The 22,256-nt window shown below is 35.2% G+C and overlaps 1 protein-coding gene across 6 annotated transcripts in view; it reads left to right on the top strand.

Moving 5' to 3' along the window:
• The window catches only part of MAP3K20 (mitogen-activated protein kinase kinase kinase 20), a 155,231-nt gene that overhangs the window by 2,541 nt on the left and 130,434 nt on the right, over nt 1-22,256 (top strand). For 4 of the 6 annotated variants that reach the window (XM_016135014.2, XM_036237903.1, XM_016135000.2 and 1 more), the window contains exon 2: nt 9,739-9,931. In XM_016135014.2, coding sequence (XP_015990500.1) covers nt 9,773-9,931 — 159 coding nt within the window. In that variant the 5' untranslated portion in view covers nt 9,739-9,772. Of the gene's footprint in view, nt 1-7,962; nt 9,574-9,738; nt 9,932-22,256 lie in introns of those variants that run through there. The other 2 variants (XM_016135006.2, XM_016135033.2) reach the window with 2 other exon arrangements.

Raw genomic sequence — 22,256 nt, 5'->3', positions numbered from 1 at the left:
TAAAACCAAAAAGGGTGTTTGTGGTAATATAGTACTTCTTGAAATAAAATAGCCTTGTATCTGTATCTACAGCTGTTAGAAATAAAAATCAATTTGGATCATTTATTTTCCATTTTATTTTACCCAGGACAGATAGATAGGGAGGGTGTTTTGTATGTCTAAATATAATAGGAACAGCTTAGGCACCTTTCGGTCTTACTGCAGCAACAATTTAGGCTACTTTTGTGACTATTAACCTTTCCTCACTACATACAAATAAGTAGAGTTCCAGCTGTGCCCAGAAAACTGTTTTGGTTAAAAAAAAAAGAGAGCTATAAATGCTGGAGCTTAGATTAATGTGATACATGGTTGTTTTTGTGTCAGACCTTTCTACGGACAGCTGCAGCATCGATTATGCCCTAATAGCAGTTAAATCATCCCAACACAATAGAAGATTCTGTGAGAACAAAGCAGACACACATTTGACACCTTAACTCCAGCATCCCAGTTGCTAATAGGAAATCAAAGACTCAGATTGAACATTAGGTGGATGGTAAGGAATCCAGTAATTCCTGTATTAAGTGTCTATATAAAGGGGGAAAAATGCAAATTAGAAGAATGATACAGTGGAATAAAGACATATGATATGGTAGAAGAAATGATGTGACTTTGAAGTGAGGCCTGAGTATGAATCCCAGTCGTGTCACTTATAAGTTAGGTAGTCAGTTTGAGCAACTTTCATAACCTTGAGTCTCAGTTTCCTCACATATATATTGCGGACAGTGCCACCTACTTTATAAGCATATGAGATAACACGTGGAAATGCTTGACATAGTACCTGAAACTTCAGCTGCCATAAGTGAATAATAGAGAATAACATCATCAAGTCATACACAGAAAGCTTCCTGTCTCACCTATACCCAGCTAAGGCTTGACCTTGGTAGCCTATCCTGTTCCCAAATCATGCCTACCTGTGTATAGGGTTAGAGGTTTTCCTGGCTACTCTCTTGCTTTAAGTGTGAGGATTTCTAAAACAGCTTTGCGTACCTCTGTGTTTATATACAGCTTTGTAATATTTTGGAGGAGAATCTGAAAATTAATATATTTAAATATTAAATATTAAAAAATAAAAATGAGACGTTTGAAGAATTTGGGATTTGTATGAATAGAGGAAGAATATGACCTAGAGACCAAGACCAAAACCATTCTTACTGCTGATTTTGAGCACAGCTTATCTCCAGGGACCAACACTCTTCTTTCTGGACTCATCTCTGGACTTCCCTAGAGGAAAACCAAAGAGCCAAGGCAAGAATTGCTGTCTAAAGGTCATGGAGTAAATCTTTGCTTTTTAAACTTTTCTACCAAAGTGCTTCATTGTGGGGAAGAATGTGTTCCTTCAGGACCTGCAAATATAGCCATAAATACACCCCAATGTAAACAAGCACTTTTAAAAAAATCTTGCATTTAATCTTAAAAATTCATGTGAAGTTTACATTCTCTTCTGTACTGTTTGATTTTATTGAACAAATCAGTACGAATAGATACTAAGCATATTTATTCTCCCAGATCTTCAAGTCGATGCTATAGGATGCGTGTTTATTCATACACCTTTTTGCACAGGGCTGGGTAGTCCACCTATGGGAATACCCGTGTTTGAGGAGTGTGGGCCTGATTCTGATAAATGGTACTGCACCATTAAGCTTCGCAGCCTAGCCCACTGCATGGGGTAATGCAATTCCATTTTGTTGTGAAAAGAATAGGGGTAGATCATCACTCACAGAGTTTTTATTTTCTATGGTTATACTCTGGCTTTCGAGGTGAAGAGAGTTCTTTGCCTTGGAAGTGAAGGAGAGGGTAGAGGATAGTTGTAGAATAGAAATCTGAGATGTGGCTCTCACCTTCCCAGCCAGTTTGGGAGGAGAAATTTAGGAAGATGATCCATTTATCTCCATTATTTCCATCACTGATGTTAACACTTGTGTGATCTCAAGGGGCTCTTGGTGTAAGGTTCATGACTGTATCCCCAAGAAGAGAAGGGAGACTATCCATACTTTATAGTAGGTTAATTAGTCAAACTTACTCAAATAGTTGGAGTGGGTCTTAAAAGCCATTCATTCTGTCCTAGCTGATGCAGAAGTCTCCTACTCTACGTGCCCACCTCCCATTGAACACTCTCAGTGATGGGGAGCTCACTACTAAACAGGGTGGCATATTTTCTTGTTAGGCAACTCTCATAAGCAGAAATATTTTCTGTAACTTTTGCCCTCAGATAGCTTTTCTTCTGGATCAGTGATGCTTAATTTAGAGTCTTCCTTTGGTTTTCTCTAGTTTTAACATCCCTATTTCTTTTCATCTTACATCAAGGTCACTAGTTTTAACCTTCATAGTGACCGTTCTCAGAGAACATTTATTCTAGGTAGTTAGTCCAAAATTGTACTTATTTGTTAGCAGCCAGTATGGTCAGATATTTTCTCTTTGACAGAAAATGGTTCAGGGATAGAAACAAGGGCCGAGTAGCCACAGGATCTAGGGATGTATGAGCCTGCTTTGTTTACTTATGGGAAACTGCTTTCTCCCCTACATCCACCTCCCATTCCCAAACACCTGTGAATTCCTCTTCTAGCCAAGCCATAGAAATGTGCCTTCTCAATGTTGCTTTATACAAATTCTGAATTTCTGTTCCTCCTGCCTCTAGTCATTCAACATAAGAAGCCCTTGCAGTGACCCAAGTCATGGGGTGTGCCTGCTTCTCATTGTACCTACTTTCCTACATTTGACACCACAATTGTGTGCCATACGTGTCCCTACTCTCTACATTCTTGTTCCTCCTATTCTTTGCCTTTGGCAAGAAAACGTGTCATGGATGTATGTGTGCATTAATTGAAATATTAAAGAGCAAATAAGAATGTTTCCTTTAACTAGCTCATTTTTATTTTAACCTTTGGATTAACTAGAGAATTATGTTACTTAAATGGTAAAGCATAGAAAAAATGAAACAATAGCTGTTCAGTTTTTTTAGACTCTTAAAGTCATCTTCTCTCCAATATCTGTGACTGAAGATCCTATTCACTGCGCCCAACCTATTCTATACAAAATAAGTTGCTTTTCTCCAGTGGCAGCCTTAGAGGAAGGAAGGAATAGTAGACACAGTGCTAATTAGTTCAATTCACATACCTGGTCTTCTCTAGCTAGTCATATAGATCTTATCTTTTTAAAGTGATTTAAAAGCAAAAACATAGTAAAACAGCAGTCCTGTTCAGAAATAGAATCTCTGTATCTTTGACCTTGGTGTTATGAATATCAAATCAGAGCTTTCCCCATATTTGAAGATAAAACTTGTAGAAATAATAATAATAATAATAATAATAATAATAATAATAATAAAACTACAGAACCATAATCCAACTGGTATTATTTTAATACACATGATGATAAAGCACATTTTTATTAGTTTATTCACTAATCTATATTAAGGAGGCTGAAATAATATAAGCATAAATAAGTACTAGGGGAGCAAGCTTGGCAAAAGAATTTGTCGAAGGCCGTTTTTCTAAATTTTTTTTGAGGGGGGAGAGTTATATCTAGGTCATGATAAAATTAGTTTTTCTTGCTGTATTGCATTAAAAACTAACTTGTAACTTTTGTAAATAAGAGAAAAAGGAAGTGTAAATTAGGAATAGGAAAAGAGGAAGTATTCGAATTCAGAAATAATATACCCATATAAACCTGAAAGATAGAAAAATTCAGAGAAAAACTAAAAGGCCTACTTTCTAGTTAAGTTAATCCTTTTATAAAGTAGATTTAATTTTCTCTAAGAAATTATGATTTGTAGTACTTAATGAAGCAGGTTACAATTTCCTGAGTCCATTTACTATGCAGTAGGTAAGCTCTGAAGGAAGATAGTGGCCACCAGGGAAACTGTATAATCTAGGTTCCTACCAAGGCGAGTGCTATAATTGAATAAATAAGTTCTAGAAACTCAAGTATCTAAAAAGTGCAAAAAAAAAAAAAAAAAAAAAAAGGTATTGCCTTTTAATAAATATTCTCCTTAGGAAAAAAGATATTTAAAAGAAAATTGTAATTAATTACTAATAAGGTAAATCTGGCAAAAATGGCTAGCCAAAACTAAAAGCAGCAGAAGAGTGAGGAAAAAATACACAAAGAAACACAGATAAAAAGGATTTAGGGATCAATAGCACATTTATCTATAATAATTGCTCTGCAAAACTAATGGAGATATAATATGAAGCAATTCTGAAAACGAGAGAGGAAAACTCTTGAGAAAAGCATATTTAACTACAAGGGCTAAAGAAGTAGGTGGCTACATGTGATATCAAGACTTATTAAAGTAATTAGACAGCCATAATGCAATTTATTGATCATTGTTTGCTACACGCCAGGCATTATGCAAGGCCCTTTCATAGCATCAACTAGGTAGAGTGGGTGTTATTGCCATTGGGAATATGGAGGTCAGAGGGGCATGGTGCCTTGTCCAAGGTTTAACAGCTAATAAGTTTAGATTTGTCATTAGATCACTCCACCTGGGGCCTTTCCCCTGGACCACGCTACTGCTTGTTGAAATATCTGTTATTTGGAAATAAGATTTATTAAAGAAGCCAAATAATATTGTGCAAACTTGATAACTTTTGAACTATCAATTTTGAGACATTTGATAACAATGTAAAGGATTTATAATTTTTTTATTTATTGATTCTGGAAATGCCATGTCTGAGAAAAAGTGATTGGTTCGAGGTTACTGAGCGGTAGAGGCAGAGATCAAACTCACATCTATCAAATTCTGAAACTAGGTGTTTTTTTTTTTTATGTTCATACTTTGGTGGGGTCTTTTTGGTCTTATTTTGTTTTTGTTGTTTTTAATTGAGGGAAAAGGTCTCTTTTTTGGAATAGAAGGGTATGCTTTCAGCAATTTAGTTAATAGTTAAAATTCTTAAGGAAATTTAAAAAATTTTTTATTTGTCTTATTAAGTACTCAAATGATTGGATTCAACCACCAAGTTAGTTATTTTCAACATTTTCAGAGTTATGATGCACTGTTAGGCTTTAAATTTCGTGATACCTGTGCTCTAACTTACCCTTCAATGCTGTGTGATAGATTCTTAGTAATATTTAAAACAGCTTTGAGAGTTTATGAAACAAAAGTTAGAATACTACAAAATTAGGAGTGGGAATTGTTATATAGAGAAAAATTGCCTTTCTTGTGTGAAAGCAATTATTTTAATGTAGGATGAAAACATCATTTGATTGAGTATACTATGTAAATACATGTATATAGATGACACTTACAGAATTCTACCGTATTCACTGGAGAACACATTCGAAAAATAAGAGCATAATTTGATCAGGTAGCAGTCTTCCTCCAAGATGCTCTAGGTATAATTAATCAGCAACTCAGATTTTTTCATTTTTGTCGCGAGTTGAACCTATTAGAAGAATGATTTTAAAATTAAGGGGAGAAAACTCAAGGGGAAAAATAAATATATATGGTTTGATACTCATATAGATTGCACTAGGAATCTCAATCAGGCTTTCCAGCTAAATCCATGATGCTTTGCCCAGCTTACTGGAGTTAAAACCTTTACTCGTACACCCCAGGATTGTTAGTCTCTGTGATAATCAGGTGAGATAATTTTGCATGGTCTCAATAAAACATTCACATAATGATGTGGTTCCATTCATGCATAGCCAGTTTCCAAATGGCAAGATGTATCACAAAATGAGTAACAGTGATTCTGGGAAGAACATGACTAGTTGTTTCATCTCAAGTGATGAAGATTTGATCTATGCTTCTCAGACGCCAGCCTTCCTCTGGCACCCTTAGGCCAATTTCAAATGTGACCGATTCTTCCTTAGTTCATCTATATTCCCTGGACCTCTTTTGCACCAGAGAAGTTAGATTTATTCATATTGATCTTTTCTTGGTTCAGGTCTCTACATTTGTTTTGGAAAGGGTTTTCTTTCCCTTTTCCCTCCCCCTCTTTTTCCTCCTCTGTTCGACTCCAAGATGCCCAATCCTGGAGGTCCCTAATGTCCTCTTTTCCAGTCTTCTAAGAAGCCTAGGCAGCAGTTTCTGATTCAGGATTTGCTTCACAATCCTCTGGGGGCATTTGTAAAAACTATAGATGTCAGATTTTACTTAATCTGATTGGACTCCTCCAGCTGCAAAAGGTATAATGGAAGAATAGCTTAAAACTATTTATTCATTTATTTGTTTATTCATTCATTCAACACATATTTTTGAGTAGAGAAGGTTCAGTGTGCCTGGCTGTGTACTAGGTGCTGAAGATTCAGATGTAAATAGAAGTGACTTTTCCCTTTAGGAAATTTATAGTATGGTGGGAATCAAGGGGAAAAGATGAACGAGTAAAGAAAGGTGTTATGGCACAGAAGGGGAGTTTAACTCTGCTCATGAGGCTTAAAAGAGCTGGTCATGGACAGTAGTTGTTTTAGAAACAACAACAACAAGACTTTTCCTAAGCAGAAGCAGAAGCCTGTGCAAAAGTGTGGAGATACAAGAGAGATCAGTGTGTCCTGGGAATCCCAAGTAGTTCCTTGTGTGTGGGGGTGGAATGAGAAAACAAGAAGTAAAGGTGGCTGCAAGTGGTAAAGGAAGAATGTAAGAAAATGTCCCAGAATTAAATGACATGAGTTACAGACAGAGTTCACTGAGTGTCCTACCCATGAATGAAAAAGACTCACCCCTAAGCATATGCTATTAATTTCAGGATTCCAGGAATGAAAAGGAAGAGATATGTAAAAAGGATTAGTAATGAGAGTAGCATCAGACTGCTCTACAGCCACATTAGAAGCTAGATGATTATGAAGTAATACTTTTGAAATTATAAGGAAAATTATTTCCTACCTAGAATGGCATACCTAGCCAGTCTACCGACCAAGACATTTTAAGGCACACACAATCTCAAAAACAAACACACACACATTCTGGGTACTGTATTCAGGTAGCTAATAGCTAATGGGAAATGTGCACTGCCAAAACAAGAAAATAAACTAAGGGAAGCAAGGAGAGCCAAGGACAGGCATTCCCACAGAGGAAAATGTGAAGGAAATTCTTAGAATGTGGAAATCCCAGTCAAAATCAGGCCTAGAGAACAACCATTCCAGCCAGATCGAATCAAGATGAAGGATATAGGAGGGATGTCTCTGAGAAAAAATAGAACCTTCTTTCTCCCTACCCCCCAAAAATTACCCAATATCTTTACTGAGAGTAGTTTTGCAATTCTTAGGAGAGTTTGAAGTTAATAAGTGTTAGATGTATAAAAAGCTAAGCAAACAGCAAAAAAATGAAAAACAGAGCAATTAAGAGAAACAAAGTTATAACTCTAAGAGAAAGAAAAAAAATCTAAAAGATTTTATCTAAAAGAAAAAAAGTCATTGAATCCTACATAGCACTCCTGGAAATAATATTTACTTTGTTAGACTACTGTCAGTGCTGAATATTGACTTAACTAAATGTTACAATGTAGTTGGAAGCTGAGAGGATTTGGAAAGTGTGACATATTTGCATGCAAAAGGTAAAGGGTGGTATATGAGAATTAAATGCTTATCTTCCACAGGGAAAAGTTAACACATAATATCTAAAATGGAACAATCAAGAAATAGCAATATAAACAATATACTTTTTAGAAATATGGAGGTAAATACCAGAAGAAAATGCTAAAGGAGTTTAAATTAGTTCCCTCTAGAGATAGAATTGAGTGGGGAAGGAGCGGGGCAGGGGAGTTCTATTTTATTTTTTATACATTGATCTAAATAAAAATGATCAATAAAAATATAGAACTAGCATCTGTTAACACTGAAGGAATCTTGCACATGGTAGTTTTTAGCTTGCGTATTCTATGTATCTATCTTTGGTGCATTCCTAAATTGTATCTACCTTTTATATATATATATATATAATTAACTGAATATGAATTAAAGTAAAAGTCAGTAAGATAACTTGTTGACTCAAATATGTGTATGGACTGTATTTGGATACTATGGTCACCCTGTGTCTGTATTTTTATGTAGACTCTGTAAGCTATCTTTTATAAGCTATCTTTTAAACTTTAGAGGATAAAGTCCTCCCTCCTGCCTTCTCCCCAAAGTAGAGCTGAGTTTAACTTTGCATAAGAAATCAGCATTCTTCAATGACCTGATGTTCCTAAAATGGCACTGCTAGTCAGCTGCACATTAAGATCTCTGAGCTATTTACATCACCCAAAAAAGCTTCAAGATGATTATAAAGAAAATTTATCAGTTTATATAGATCCAAACTGCCACCTTCGTCTTTGTATTTTGAAAACAATCAAACCCCACAGAAAAATGAAAAGAGTGGTAAAACGCTCATATAGCTTTCCCCTAGATTTGTCAGTTGTTAACATTTTTTGCTATATTTGCTTCCTTTCTGTATCATTTTCTGAAGGTGAGGGGGAGTCGAACCATTTTAAATTATTTGGGAGATAGTCATCTCCCAGTATATTTCCTAAGAACAAAGATATCCTCATACAAAGCCAAAATACCATTATTTGCTATGGATAATTTAATATTATCTAATATATAGTTAATATTCAAATTTCCCTAAAATCCCAATAATATCTTTTTTTTTGATCCAGAATCCAGTTAGTGATCATGCATTATTGCATTTAGTCATCATAGTTCTTTAACTCCTCCTCATGCTAGAAGCTTCCCTACTTTTTAAAAAAAGTCTTTTATGACTATGACAATTATAATTAACCCAGGCCAGTTGTTTGGAGACTGTATTGTACATGTGAATTTGTCTTTTTGCTCCCTCGTTATAAGATTCTGGTTTACAATTTTGGCAAGAATATGTATACAAACATTTTTTAGCCTTTTATGTTGGTTCAAAATTTTAGTTCTTTGTTTTCTCATTTAGGTGTTTTGTTTCATTTTTCCTTATTAATCTGTGGTTTGGCATGGGGTGTGAAGGATGAACACTTACCTGGAGAATAGTAAAACACCTTAGACTGCAGAAAAAAACCACTGTAATAATCTCTGGGAGGGGAAATCTGTTCCTCTGGAAACAAACAATATTTTTTTAAAACATTCTTGGCAGAGTTCTTTGGATGACTTAATATATTGTAATCAAGGGCAAGTTTTCTACTCTTTAATTAAGTTTCTGCTATAGTATACAGTCCAGGGACCCACTTCAGAAAACACTTGGCCAGCTTTTCTATCATCCCTAAGCTGAACATTTGCTTTTGGAATCTAAACACTGAACGTGTGTTCAGCTTGCAGCGTTTTGGCTCTCCGTGCCATAGGATGCTCAGTTGCTTAGGTTATGTATATTTTGTGTGAAGTGAGCACAGGGTGGAGGGATGGCATGCCTCGGATGCCAGAAGAGCTGTGCAAATTCGCTGTTGAAAGCAATCTTCCCGTTCGTCAGGGCCTCATGAGAGGAGACCTGGTGACACAGTAGCCTTTAGGCAGAACTCCTGCGGATGTGCAGGAAGTACTGCTACAGGTTTTGTCAGGGAAGAAATCTGAGCCATTTCTTTGTGGACAGCTGTGTTTCAGAGTCTGGGCAAGTTGCTGTTGAATTTTGCACGGGCTGCCAGGGTAAGTGTTTTCATTTTGATTTGTTTATAGTCTTGGTTTTCTTTCTCCTGAGTCATCAAGGTTCTTTCTGGAAGTTTCATAAGACTCATTACACATTATCTAAAGTGGGATTCAGAAGGTTCGTCATATTTGTAATCCAACTTTTCTTTTACTTTCTCTCTGCAGATTTTGTGGAAGGATAATACTTTGTCATTATGCAATGTCGTCTCTCGGTACCTCCTTTGTGCAAATTAAATTTGATGACTTGCAGTTTTTTGAAAACTGCGGTGGAGGAAGTTTCGGGAGTGTTTATCGAGCCAAATGGATATCACAGGACAAGGAGGTGGCTGTGAAGAAGCTGCTCAAAATAGAGAAAGAGGTAAGGTCGTTTCCTGCTATCAGAAATGGTCACAATAGCACTTATGTAAGCTTTTCCTCATAGAGTCAAAGGTCACAGGCTGCTAGGGACCTGGCAAGACCTTTGGGGCTGATCCACAAGGCCCTTTCCCAATTTCCATTCCGGCAGCCCCATAAATAGAAATCATTGCTGCATGTGCTTTAGGGTTGTGTTCTGCTAGGGGTCATCTGAACTGAGAGGATTTCTTTCCATGGCATGAAAGACCGAATGTTCTCTGTCCTATCCTTTGAGGGGAGGTAAGATTTCTGACCTTTTCTTTTCCCTCGGTCATCCAGTAGGGGTCGGTAAAGAGTAATGTGTCAAGTTCTCTTCCCCTTTTCATTTTTCTGTTCATGAATTTGTGGTCATGAAGAGTTGTCTTTTAATACATAAAAAGCATTTTCTACTAAAATATAAGCATCACCAGTTTCTAGGATTTCACCTCTACTCGAAGCCAAAAGTGATGGACTTTGTTTAAGAAAGAATTAATGGGTACTAAGCAGAGCTGCCCTACTTGTAAAATCAGAATAAGGTATTGGCTTTCAGGATTTGGGATTTCTACTGGTCCTAGTCAAGCTCAAAATTCATGACCCTTTGTCTTTCTTTGAAATGTGATATAGTATCACTCCCAAATTCACTTTGGTACCTGGAGAATAAAACTAACTGTGGCTCTGACTTGCAGGGGCTCAGTGGCATTGATAACTTTTAATAGCTACCTTATAGGTTTTGGTCTTTCCTGTTTATGTCCTATTTTGGCTAATTATTGTTCTTTTCAGTATCTTTTTAAAGTGAACTTTTCCATAAATATCTTTTACTCTCCCCGAACATTTCATATGTGTGTGTATGTGTGTGTGTGTATGTGTATATATGTGTGTGTGTGTGTGTAGTGTATACACACACGCGCGCGCGCGCGCACACACACACACACACACACACACACATATTTTTCCCCCCTTTAATTGCTGCCAGTGAGCCATAGCAATTGATCAGAGAAGGAAAACCAAATGGCAGCACTTTGTGGTATGTCCTTCCAGCAGTGCTGTGTGATCGGGTGGTCAACAACTGTGTTTGCAGTTGTCAAAGCCAGGCCAGAGGACTAAGATACAACTGCCTTGGGGTATCTATAGGTTGTGGACAGCTTAGGAAGTGATAGCTTTTAAAGCCAATGTGCATACAAAACAGAAGGGTACTATATAGAAAAAGTTTTCTCATTTCTTGATCACAAAACTTTTAATAGTAGCCAAGTAATAAAACCCTTTCTTACTCTGCGTTGAATCCAGCTTCTTTTTATCTAGTGAACTCTAAAAGCCTTAATAGGCAAATACCGTTATCCCCTTTTTATAGATTGGGGGATAGAGCTTTGAAAAATGTACTGAGCCCAGGAGGGGCAAGGGAAATCCAGGAGATCAGGCCCCTTGTTCTTTATTTTTTAACTTCAAAACTTCTAGTTGACCAGGTAAGAATAGAAAATAAACCCATTGCATTAAATTTTAGTCAAAGAAATATATGTGTGTTAATATTTTTAAACATTAGGTCATGCCACTTCAGTACAACGATGATGTTTTTGTATGATTGTTGGATATGAGACTTTATGAAACGTGAAATTGATTTTGATAGGAAAACAGTAATTGCAACCCACTCCACCCACCCCTGTACTTACTACCTTTTTGACTACCTTTGAAAGAGCCAAGAAATGACACAGGAAAGCACAGGAGTAAAAGTGGGAGTTGGAAACTGACAGATCCTGCTCTAGCATAAGCATTTAACCTGAGTGGGTACCGTTCAGAAACTGAGTTAATTATAGTAAACTGCAGTTACATAACTCATAAACTTGTAAGTAGGGAAAATAAAAACTTTGTTTCAGCTTTGGGGCTTGGTATTGTCAGTGATAAAGAGACATAGTAAATTATTGTAAAGCAACATTGCACCCCTACACTTACTACATCAACAATTTAAGATGTAGAAAATTTGGCTAGGGGTTGGCAGTTATTGGAAAGGAAATATGCATTTCTCCTATAAATTTTGGTTATACTTTATGAATCGTGTACTGGCTTGCTGGGTAGATGTTTTCTAAGTGGTACGATAAAGGTAATAAGCTCTGGATTTTCTTTTAATTTATAGATGCAATCCTATGTCACTTGGTCATTTTTGCCAATGAGTTTTAGAAGCAGTGGAACACTTAATAATATGTTTATAGCTCATTCATGTAACTCTTTAAGAATGACCTGATACCTGATTAAATATATGTTTTATGAACTTAGTGAAAGATGGAGAAATATATACCAAACTCTTTAACTTTGCTTATGTGAGAGGATAGAGGAAGACTATTTAATTTCACTTTGTCTGTAACTCTCTAGTTTAGTGAGTATGTATTATCTTTTTCTGCTTTAGAGAGTATATATTATTTTTCTAATTTAGAAAAAATAAAAATGGCATTTATTTAAAATCTTAGTAGTTCTTTAAAACTTTATTTTTAAAAAACTTTTATGATTTTTCCTAGGGAAAAACTATAAGAATATTACCAGGATTTCTAGCATATCCTTTCCCTAGAATCACCAGTTACTAACATTTTCTAACATTCACTTTCTCTCTGTATAGTATGTTTTTGATTTATACATATTCATACATATTTTATTTTTACTGAACCATGGGAGTAAATTGCAGATGCTGTGCACCTTTATTCCTAAGTACTTTAGCATCTTCTAAGTACACAAGCGTAATACAACTATCAAATTCAGAAAATTTAACACTGATACAGTATTACTTATTATACAGTCTGTATTCATGTTTTTACCAGTTGTTCCAATAATGGCTTTTTATAGCAATTTTTTCCCAACCTAGGATCCAATCCAGGATCACATATTGCATTTAGTTGATATATCTGTTGAGTTTCCTTATTTCCATAGTAAAAATACCTATTTTCCTTTAATAAGTAATAATTAAGCTGTTGGAAGATACTTTGAGGCTATGTAAATATCTTCCCTCAACAAACATTACCTGATGTTATTACCATCCATTGGTGATTCTTGTTTGAATCAAATATTATGATAGTTACTGTGTAGAAAGAAAAGAGTTCTAACATAAATGAGTCTGCCTTTCTTCTTTTCTTCCTTTCTTCTTTCCTGACTTTATTTATTTATTCATCCTTTTATTCATTTATTGTTTCATTATAGACTTATAGATTCCTTTTCAAATTCAAAATGTTACAGTCCATTATTATTGTTTTTCACTTTCATGCTTAAATTGGCCCCGATTTAGTAAGTAAGGGTCCCTTCAAATTGGCTCCTGTATCCTTTTGATTTGTCTTCATCATCGTCATCATTTTTTTTTTTAGCATTTCTGTACTTTTTAGCACAAAAAGATTATCTAGTTGCTGTCCCATTCCTGGAGTCAGTCATTTTTTGTAAGATGCACCAATTCAGGGTACACAATTTGAAAGTATGATATTTAGAATCCAAAGTTTGGATATTAGGTTTGTTTATTGTAGACTTTTTTTTTTTAATAGCCTTTGTTCTTTTGAGAGAAAGAATGGGTATAAATAAATTTTATTTATAGAAATTTTTAATTTAAAATTAAATATCATATATCCAGATAGCTATGATCTATGATATGCGCCTATTACAATTGTAAATTGGTAAATTTTTAGAGTAGAGTTTAGCAAAATGTATCAAAAATCTTAAAATATTTACTTTCTTTGAGCCAAAAATTTTATTCTTGAGACTTAGGAAGTAGGAAATATTCAGAAACGGGCAGAAAGATGGATATAATGGGCAGTTCATCTGAGATATATAATGATGAAGAACTGGACACAACCCAGAAGTCCTACAACAAATTATCTTTTAAACCCTGGTGCATGCTACAGACACACACAAAAATAAATACGTGAGGTGATAGATGTGTTAATTCAATTGTGAGAACCTTTCACAACATATACATATATTAAAATCATCGTGTCACAGTCTTTTTTTTTTGTTAATTATACCTCAGTAAAGCTGAAAAAATGAATTTTATCGCATTTGGAAGAATATTTAAAGATCTAGGAAAATGCTTGTAATATACTCATAAATGGTAAAAGCAAGTTAGTTGCAAAATGTTTAATATAATATGATCCTAAGTGTCTGCTTGGTGTCTGTATAGTGTTTTTATTTTGCTTATATTTCCTTTAGTTTTCACATTTTTCTATGATAGTATCATATTTCTTTTCCCGCCAACATTTTATTATGAAAATTTTCAAAAATAAAGTTAAAAGGGTCTTATAGTGAACATCTGTATATCTACCATCGAGGGTCTGTCATTAACATAAATACTTGCTTTATTGCGTATATATCCAGCTATGTAGTCTTTCATCCTTCAGTCCATTTTGATGCATTTCAAAATTAGTTACAGACATCAATATATTTCCCCTTAAATTCCCTTAAGGCATACATATTCTTAACAGAGATCAGTATGTGTTTACAGTTTTGTTTTTGTTTTCTTTTGAGGTAAAATTTACATACAAGAAATGCACGTCACTAAGTTTTGACAAATGTAAACACCCTGTGACCGATTTATTTTTACTTTTATAATCAGTAAATACTCAAAAAATTATACTTCTGGTAATCCGTCACTAAGGATGTTCAAGTGAATTGAGTTTTATAAATCTCTTTAGTATGTCACAAATAACTAATTTTCCAGTCTCAATATGTGCCTCTAAAATGTTTAATGTTTACTTTTCCATGGCTTTTCATAGTAGCGCCGTAGGATTTTTAGTGGTAATTTGGCTTGTTTATGTTAGTTCTAGATTTACTTACAGTGCACTATTTTTTTTAAGTTTTCAACAGAAAAAAATATGATCTAAGGATATATAGGTGAGAATATAAACCATTATTGTATCTTTTTGATAAAATCCAGTTCGCTGAGATCAAACCAAACTGCTTAGGCAGAAATTGAAGCAAGGAGTAGAGAGGGAAAAGAATGACATTGTGGGTAACATTTTCCTCTTTCCTGCTACTGCTGACTGAGAGAACAGTCCCCACACAGCAAGCAGCTCGTCAGCTTCACAAGTAGACTTTTAGAAAGGGTTAATCATGCAGGTTCATTTTACACTTGCAATGTATTTGCTGATATGTTGAACCAGACATGTCTGTATAAGGCATTTTTTTGTGTCTGAGAGATGGAAACCTGGAAGCATTTTTATTAACTTGAGATTTGTTGATATTTGACTGATAGCAGGAAACCAGATTTATATATGAGATGAAAAAAATGATTTTTAAAAATTTCCCCAGAAGAATTAAAAAGAATTCTCAAGAGGTGAAATATGAGGCCTTTTCTTTGTTTGCCTTACCTTTTCAAGGCACTTCTCCCTTTATTAAAAAAAAATTTTTTTCCCTTCCAAATTTGACTGTTGTTGAAATGTTCAAAGATATATAAATTCAAGTTTCAAAATTGTCCCACACGGTAAATGCTTATGGATAAAAAGAGAAGATGAAAATGTCAAAACCGATCATAAGAATAGGGGCTATCAGGGACAAAGTGGTGTAGAAGTTAGATCATATAAAAATATTTCGAGTCCACCTCTGTATTTCCTCCTTTACTAAGTCTAGAATATTCATTCACAAAATGTTTTTTTTTTAAGGAATTATCTTATGTTTTAAATATTGATATATGTTGACAGCCTTAGGACTTTTAACTTCTCTAAATGATGTTTGTGTATGCAAACACAGTCCTGTGAGAATTATATAACTGATTCTGTTAAATTTATCACTTTAATCTTGCATTTCATCATCTTTCTTTTATATTGTGAATATAGATTTTTGTTTTAATGATGTTTACTTTTTTTAGATCTTTCTGTTACTTTCTTTTTTGAAAGAATTATTCTATTTGCATTATTTTGATTAAAAGCGATTTTTAATTAGTTAAAAAAAACAGGAGCTATCAGTAACTTTTTATATGGAGGGGGAACTATCCATGTGAAATAGAAATGCAATCTTAATATTGACACAAAACTCAGAAAAAAGGTAAAAGTAAAAGCTTTCATATACAGACTTTATCAACATGAGAGCATTTAGTGCTTCATAGAAGGCTAGTTAACGTTATCACTTTATTCATACGAGACCCCTTTTTCTCTTCTTTGTATTTTTGTAGTTGATTTCTTATTAATGAATTTTTTGTGTTTGCTTTAATTGCAGGAATGTTGTTTTAATATTTCCCCCACTCTTTTTCCCTGAACATAATAAAGAAGAATAATACACTTTTACTTTCTTTGTAAATCCTCTCAGTATTTAAGTACATCGATGGGCCAGAATAAACGAAAATTCAATATCTTGGATACTTGATAAATGCCATTGAATTCTGATATAGTTTCTGTGATAATTTGTTCAAAATGGTACTCAAGAATGACCTCTTGGTATGTCTAAGCATCAAGAGGATGACATTTTAAGTTGCTTCTTTCAAGCGTCCATACTCTCAGTGCTAAACCTGGTTATGGCATCTCCACATACCTAATCTCTTCCGATTAGCTCAGGAGTCCTTTCATGAGCTATTTAAGACAACCTCATGCAACATTTTTCTTACCCCAATCAGGATTTACCCATTCTGGATTCTTTTCTTTTAAGTCAGTGGTTCTCAAAGTGTGGTCCCTGGACCACTAGCATCAAGCATCACCTGGGAACTGGATGGGAACGCAGATTCTTGTCCCTCACCCATGACATGCTTAACACGCTTGTCAGAAACTCTAGTGTATGGGGCTGGCAATCTGTACTGTAACAAGCTTTCCAGATGTTTCTGAAGCCCCCTAGAGTTTGAGAACCACCGCTTTTGGCTGTACCTACTCAATCATATGTCAAGTACAAGTGATTAGTATGTTAACTTCAGTTTAGAATTTTAGGTACCTTGTCAAACTGGTGGTGGAGAAAATTTTGTTATTAAAGGCTTTTTAGATTCTTATGTTCACCATGTTCAGGTAACCACATGTGTGTAGGCCCTGCTTGCTAATGTTATTGAGCATGATAAACTAAGGACTGACTTAGGAATGGCAAACATTCATGAAACCTCAGGTAAATACTTTAAGATTTTAGTCTTTCTCATGCTGGTTCTCACCTAACTTTCCAACTTTGTCTTTCATTTTCTGACCTGAATTCCCTATTCCTGTTCAACTGCTCTTCTGTCCTACTTTCCCATTTCTGTAACCTGTTGACATTCTTTTCTTCATTTGTAATACCTTTGTCTTCTCTGCTTGGGCAGATCCTATTCATTCTTCAGCTGTAATTTTTTTCTTCTGTGTGAAATATTCTCAGGTCCCACAGACATAATTTTTTTCCCTTTCTTTCTGAATTTATACCAATTAGCACCCATACCACTAATTTGACACGTGATTAAAACTGCCTCGTGACTCTAGTATTACTGTTAGCTGTTGTTACTTTTCACTGTGAGCATCTTCTCATTTGAAAAGTGGGGCTAATAACAATATTTACATCATAGGATGATTGAGGGGATTAATTGAAATAATGGATGTAAAAATATCTAGAAAAGTGCTTGACATGTGAGAAAACTTGGACTGTCTGCTGTATTTTCACAACCATACTCTAAAGTCAGGATAGCACATTGGTGTCATGTTTTGTGAAAACTTCTATTTGTTGTTTTCTAGAACTTTATGTTGAGAAGGGGTCAGAGGCCACACTTGCAGTCTGCAGGAAAGAGGCATGGCAAGGCTCAGGATGAATGTAGAAGGGCAGGCACGTAAGCGGTGTATTCAGCATCTCTGTTGTGAGCTCCCTGAGGGCGAGGACTGCCATTGCCTTTGTTGCCAATGCTGTTGCATCCTGGTCATCATCACTATACCGAGTACAGCTACCATTGTGAGATGATCACTTGATTAGGGGCTTTCCATTACTGCCCTGTTCTTCATACTCATGTTACAAGATTATAATCTGCATTTGTCAGATCAGAAACAAAGTCTCCAAGAGGCTAAACAACGTGGCTAGTATAAACAGCACCCATCCTTGCCTGCCTCACAGCGTACTGCACTGTGCCTTGCTCACAGTGAAGTACTTGTTCCTTGATACTTGATATCATGTTACAGTAGACTTCTCTCTCATTCTCATCTAGGAAAGATGTCCTGTACTGAAGTACCTACATTTTCTTCATTTACTCTCTTGAGCTGTGTCTTAACTTATCACTGATTGTGTTTTGCATTTAGCTATGTGGTAATAGAACTCTTAGTTATTACCTTAGTTTTACCTGACTTTGGTTTTTAGAAATGTCTTTGCTTTTGTGCCTTAGATTGGCATGCCATTTCCACCAAAGGAAAATTAAACATTTCCCTGTGCCATGCTTTGACTTTATGCTATGTATATAAATCATCACTTTGAATTAGAGAATAAGCAATTAAAAATAATGAATTATTTTATTTGATAATTAATGTAGTCATCATCCAGAAGTCTTAGGTTGAACAGCTATCCATCACTTAGCTCTCATCTGTGAGATATTTCTGTTACTAGGAGTTTTTAATCTAAGGCACTCCAAAATGAACTGCTATAAAGAGGTATAGAATATTGAACACATGTTGAACAAGTATGTAAATTAAAGGAGTAAACATGTATTACTGATATTTCTGAAAGTAACACAAACCTTATGGGAAAGGTAGCCTTACAGTGAGGAAAAGCTACAGGAATGGTTCCTCCTGGGACCAAGAGGAGTATAGAAAATTACCTGTGTTATAAATATAGTTCTTAATGCAGTTAGTTACATTAAGACAAATATCACTCAGTTGTATTTTTCAGATCACTGATATGACCATAAAAATGTTTTATTTGCAAGAGAAAACCTTTATCCTTTTTATTTTTGCTACTTAATCATTTAAAAAATTTTACATCCTTTCAAAACTATTAGACTAGTTATTTACTTGCATGGAAGTTATTTTTGATTTGCCATATGAGTAACTTTATTGCAACTGTTATTTCAGCTTTTCATTAAAGTAGTATTGATCTCAGTATATTAAGCAATAAACATTGAGTTAGTTAATATTTGTTCTCGAGCCATGCTCTAAGTATTGTGCTGAAATCAAACCAATGAATGTATTCCAATAAAAATGTTATATCCTGACTAACAGGTGTTATACAAAGCCAGGCTCTTCCTGCCAGGAAAAAAAAAAAAAAGTATGAAGCACGAATTGAGTTTCTGAGAAACCCAAAGCTTAATATAGAGAGAACGGTGAACAATTGGAGGAGAGGAAGAGCCACCCATGAGTACTTTCGATAGTTTTAAAGTAGATATGATTGGCTTTCAGTCTTCAGAATAGAATTATCTCACTTGGGTTTTAAAAAGGTGCCTAGAGTTTTCTTCTCTGCTTTCTAGTGCAGACAGGAAATCACCAACAGGAAATTACCCAAGATAGAGACCAGCTTATCAATTTTTTTTCACTCATGCTTGATTTCCAGTTTCTATTTGAACACTGACATTGATGACATGTGAGATGCAGGCTGTTCAATTTTGGAACAGTTTAATTTTTAGAAAGTTCTTTATACTGTTAACTTTCAACCACTGTTACTGGTCTCTTCCCGGGACCACACAACATATCTTTCTCTCTTCCATACGTCAGCTTCTTGAGCATAGAATCCCTGTCTTATTGATTTTTGTAAATTCTGAGCTCCCCATAGTTCCTGGCTCACCATAAGCAATCAATATATGCATAAGGCTAAATAAAAAAATAATAATAAACATAATGATCACATCTCAACTTTCTCTTCTTTTGTAAGATTTGCCAAAAGGTTTTACTCTCCCTGAATCTACAGAAAAGAAAACAGCTTGCCATTCCTAGTCTACTTCAGAGCCTTTTCTTCTCCATGTTTGGCTGATTTTTTGAGTTCTTAATAAATTAGTTTGTCTTTGAATGAAGGTTCTGTTCCATAGCAGCTGGGAAGGATTTTCCTGGCCATGGTTCGTAATCTGGTTTGTTTTTTAAACTTTGTTTCCAAAAAAGGAATCCAAGATGCTTTTTCTTAGCTCTGTTAATATCAGATGTTCACTGATTCATGACCTGAGAAAAATTAAGGTGTCCTAAATGAAATGAGACTGCCGGAATGTTAATGACTTGAAAATGTGACTCCTACTCCGGATACTGTTCCTCAGGAAAATAGTGCTTGGTAAAATTAGCTACATTAAAGCAGCTCCACCGATAAGAATGAAAATGTCTGGGGAGTGTTTGTGCACTCTGTTAAAGAAGGAGGGGCCCACATGGTTGCTGTGCTTTTGAAGAGAGATTGTATTAAGCAATTAATGTGAAAAATCAGTTTAACTCATTAAATTTAAAAATTTTCAGAACCGCGCTTCCTTTAGCGGGAAACCGAATTGCTTCTGTGATTGGAACTGTGGTCATAGAGTCTGCCTGAAGAAATATGTAGTCACTGTATGTTACTCATCGGATGAGTATTTAAAATATAATATATAGTTCAGTTAGCATCTAAACTAACTTCTCCTAAACTATTTAGCTGCTGAACAGATCTTTAAAGTAGTAAAAGTGGAGAACACTATTTCAGGATAGTTTCTTAACCACAAAATAAGGCCCCTAAGTGTAACCTACGTTCTTCCTTGGGAAGAACTTTATACTCGAAGGAACCGGGATTTGTGACTACCACCAGAGTACCTGTCTCAGGACAGGGAAGGTATGTGGGAAATCAGGATTCTAGATAGATTTACCTCAAGAGCATATCTGATTGAGAACAGATTTTAATAAGAGATCAAGGAGTTAATATTAACTGGATTTAGGGGTATGGAGAGTTAAAATTTTATACTACGCCTTGTTTTGAAAACAAGTTAAGATTGTTAGTAGGTAGAGTAAGTATGTTTTTGAAGTTTTGAGTAAGACCCTCTGTATCCCCAAAATTTCTCTCACCTGCATATAGAGTAAGGAAATAGAAGAAATTTAACATTTTTCTGAGTTCTGTTATTTATAGTGACTATTCTAAGCACTTTACATATATTCTCTGTGTAATCCTATTGCTAATGCCTCACATTTTGACATTGTAATTTCATTCTTTAATATAATTTCCCCTAATAAAGCTTCAAATACCACTGGGAAAGGTAACTCTACATGTTAGTAATATCTCAGAGTGAATGACATTCCTGACTTTTTTCCTGAGCGCATGGTTTTTTTGGTGAGGAGATGCATAATTGATGCTGTGAGAGACCTGAACAGATTACAAGGAAAACTCCTTTTCTTCATTCTGTCATCTAACAAATGTCTATTATTACATAGATATTTATTACATACTAGGCACTATTCCACATACTGGAGCCACATCAGTAAATAAAATAGACAAAAATTCATATCCTTTTTAAGTTTACCTACAAATGTGGGGGAAAAAAGATTAATTATGTGATCTGAAACATTATAAAGACCCTTCTTAAATGCGGGCTGAACCTAATGATTTGATTCCAAAGAGTAGTGCACAGAAAAGGAAAATTGAGTAACTTGACAGCAGACAAACCTGGCAGACACTACCTTAACCAAGGGAGCAGGGATAACATTCACTAGTGATAAGTCATGTTGATGGCATAGATCCCTGATATGATGTGATGAGAAAAGCACTTCATCTTTGTGGTCTTCTTCCCAAAACCCATAACCTCAGTCTAGTCATGAAGATAACATCAGATAAACCTATTGATGGACATTCTACAAAATAGTTGGCCAGCACTCCTCAAAGCTGTAAAACTCTTGAAAAATAAAGAAAAACTGAGAAACTGTACAGTCCAAAAGATATTAAGGAGGCATGACGACCAAACACAGGGGGTACCCTGAATTGAATTCTAGAACAGAAAAAAAGGACATTGGTGGAAAAAAATGGTGAAATCCAAATAAAATCTGGAATTTAGTTAATTTAATGTACCACAGATGATTTATTAGTTTTGACAGATCTACCCTGGTGATGCAGCATGCTAACATTAGGGGAAACAGGATGAGAGGAATTATCTGCTTGATCTTTTCAACTTTTCTGGAAATTTAAAATTATTCCACAATCAAAGGTATAAAATGTAAGAAAAACAGAGCAGAGTAAGGGAGATCAGGTATGCCAGAATGGGGCTTGGGTTGCAAATTTAAATTGGTTGATCAGTATAGGCCTCACGGAGAAGGTGATATTTGGGTAAAAATTTGAAGGAAGTACGAGAGGGAGCCACATGCATGCATGGGGACAAAACATTCCAGCAAGAGGGGATAGACAGATGGTAGGTGGGTCCATGTAGGTGTGTCAGAGAAATAGCAAGGAGGCCATTGTGGCTGCAGTGGAGTGAGTGAGGAGAGGAGACACAGAAAATGGGGCCAGGGAAGTAA

This window comes from Rousettus aegyptiacus, unplaced genomic scaffold (assembly GCF_014176215.1).
Source record: "Rousettus aegyptiacus isolate mRouAeg1 unplaced genomic scaffold, mRouAeg1.p scaffold_m13_p_2, whole genome shotgun sequence".
Lineage (NCBI taxonomy): Eukaryota > Metazoa > Chordata > Mammalia > Chiroptera > Pteropodidae > Rousettus > Rousettus aegyptiacus.
This window is presented reverse-complemented; position numbering and strand designations above follow the sequence as displayed.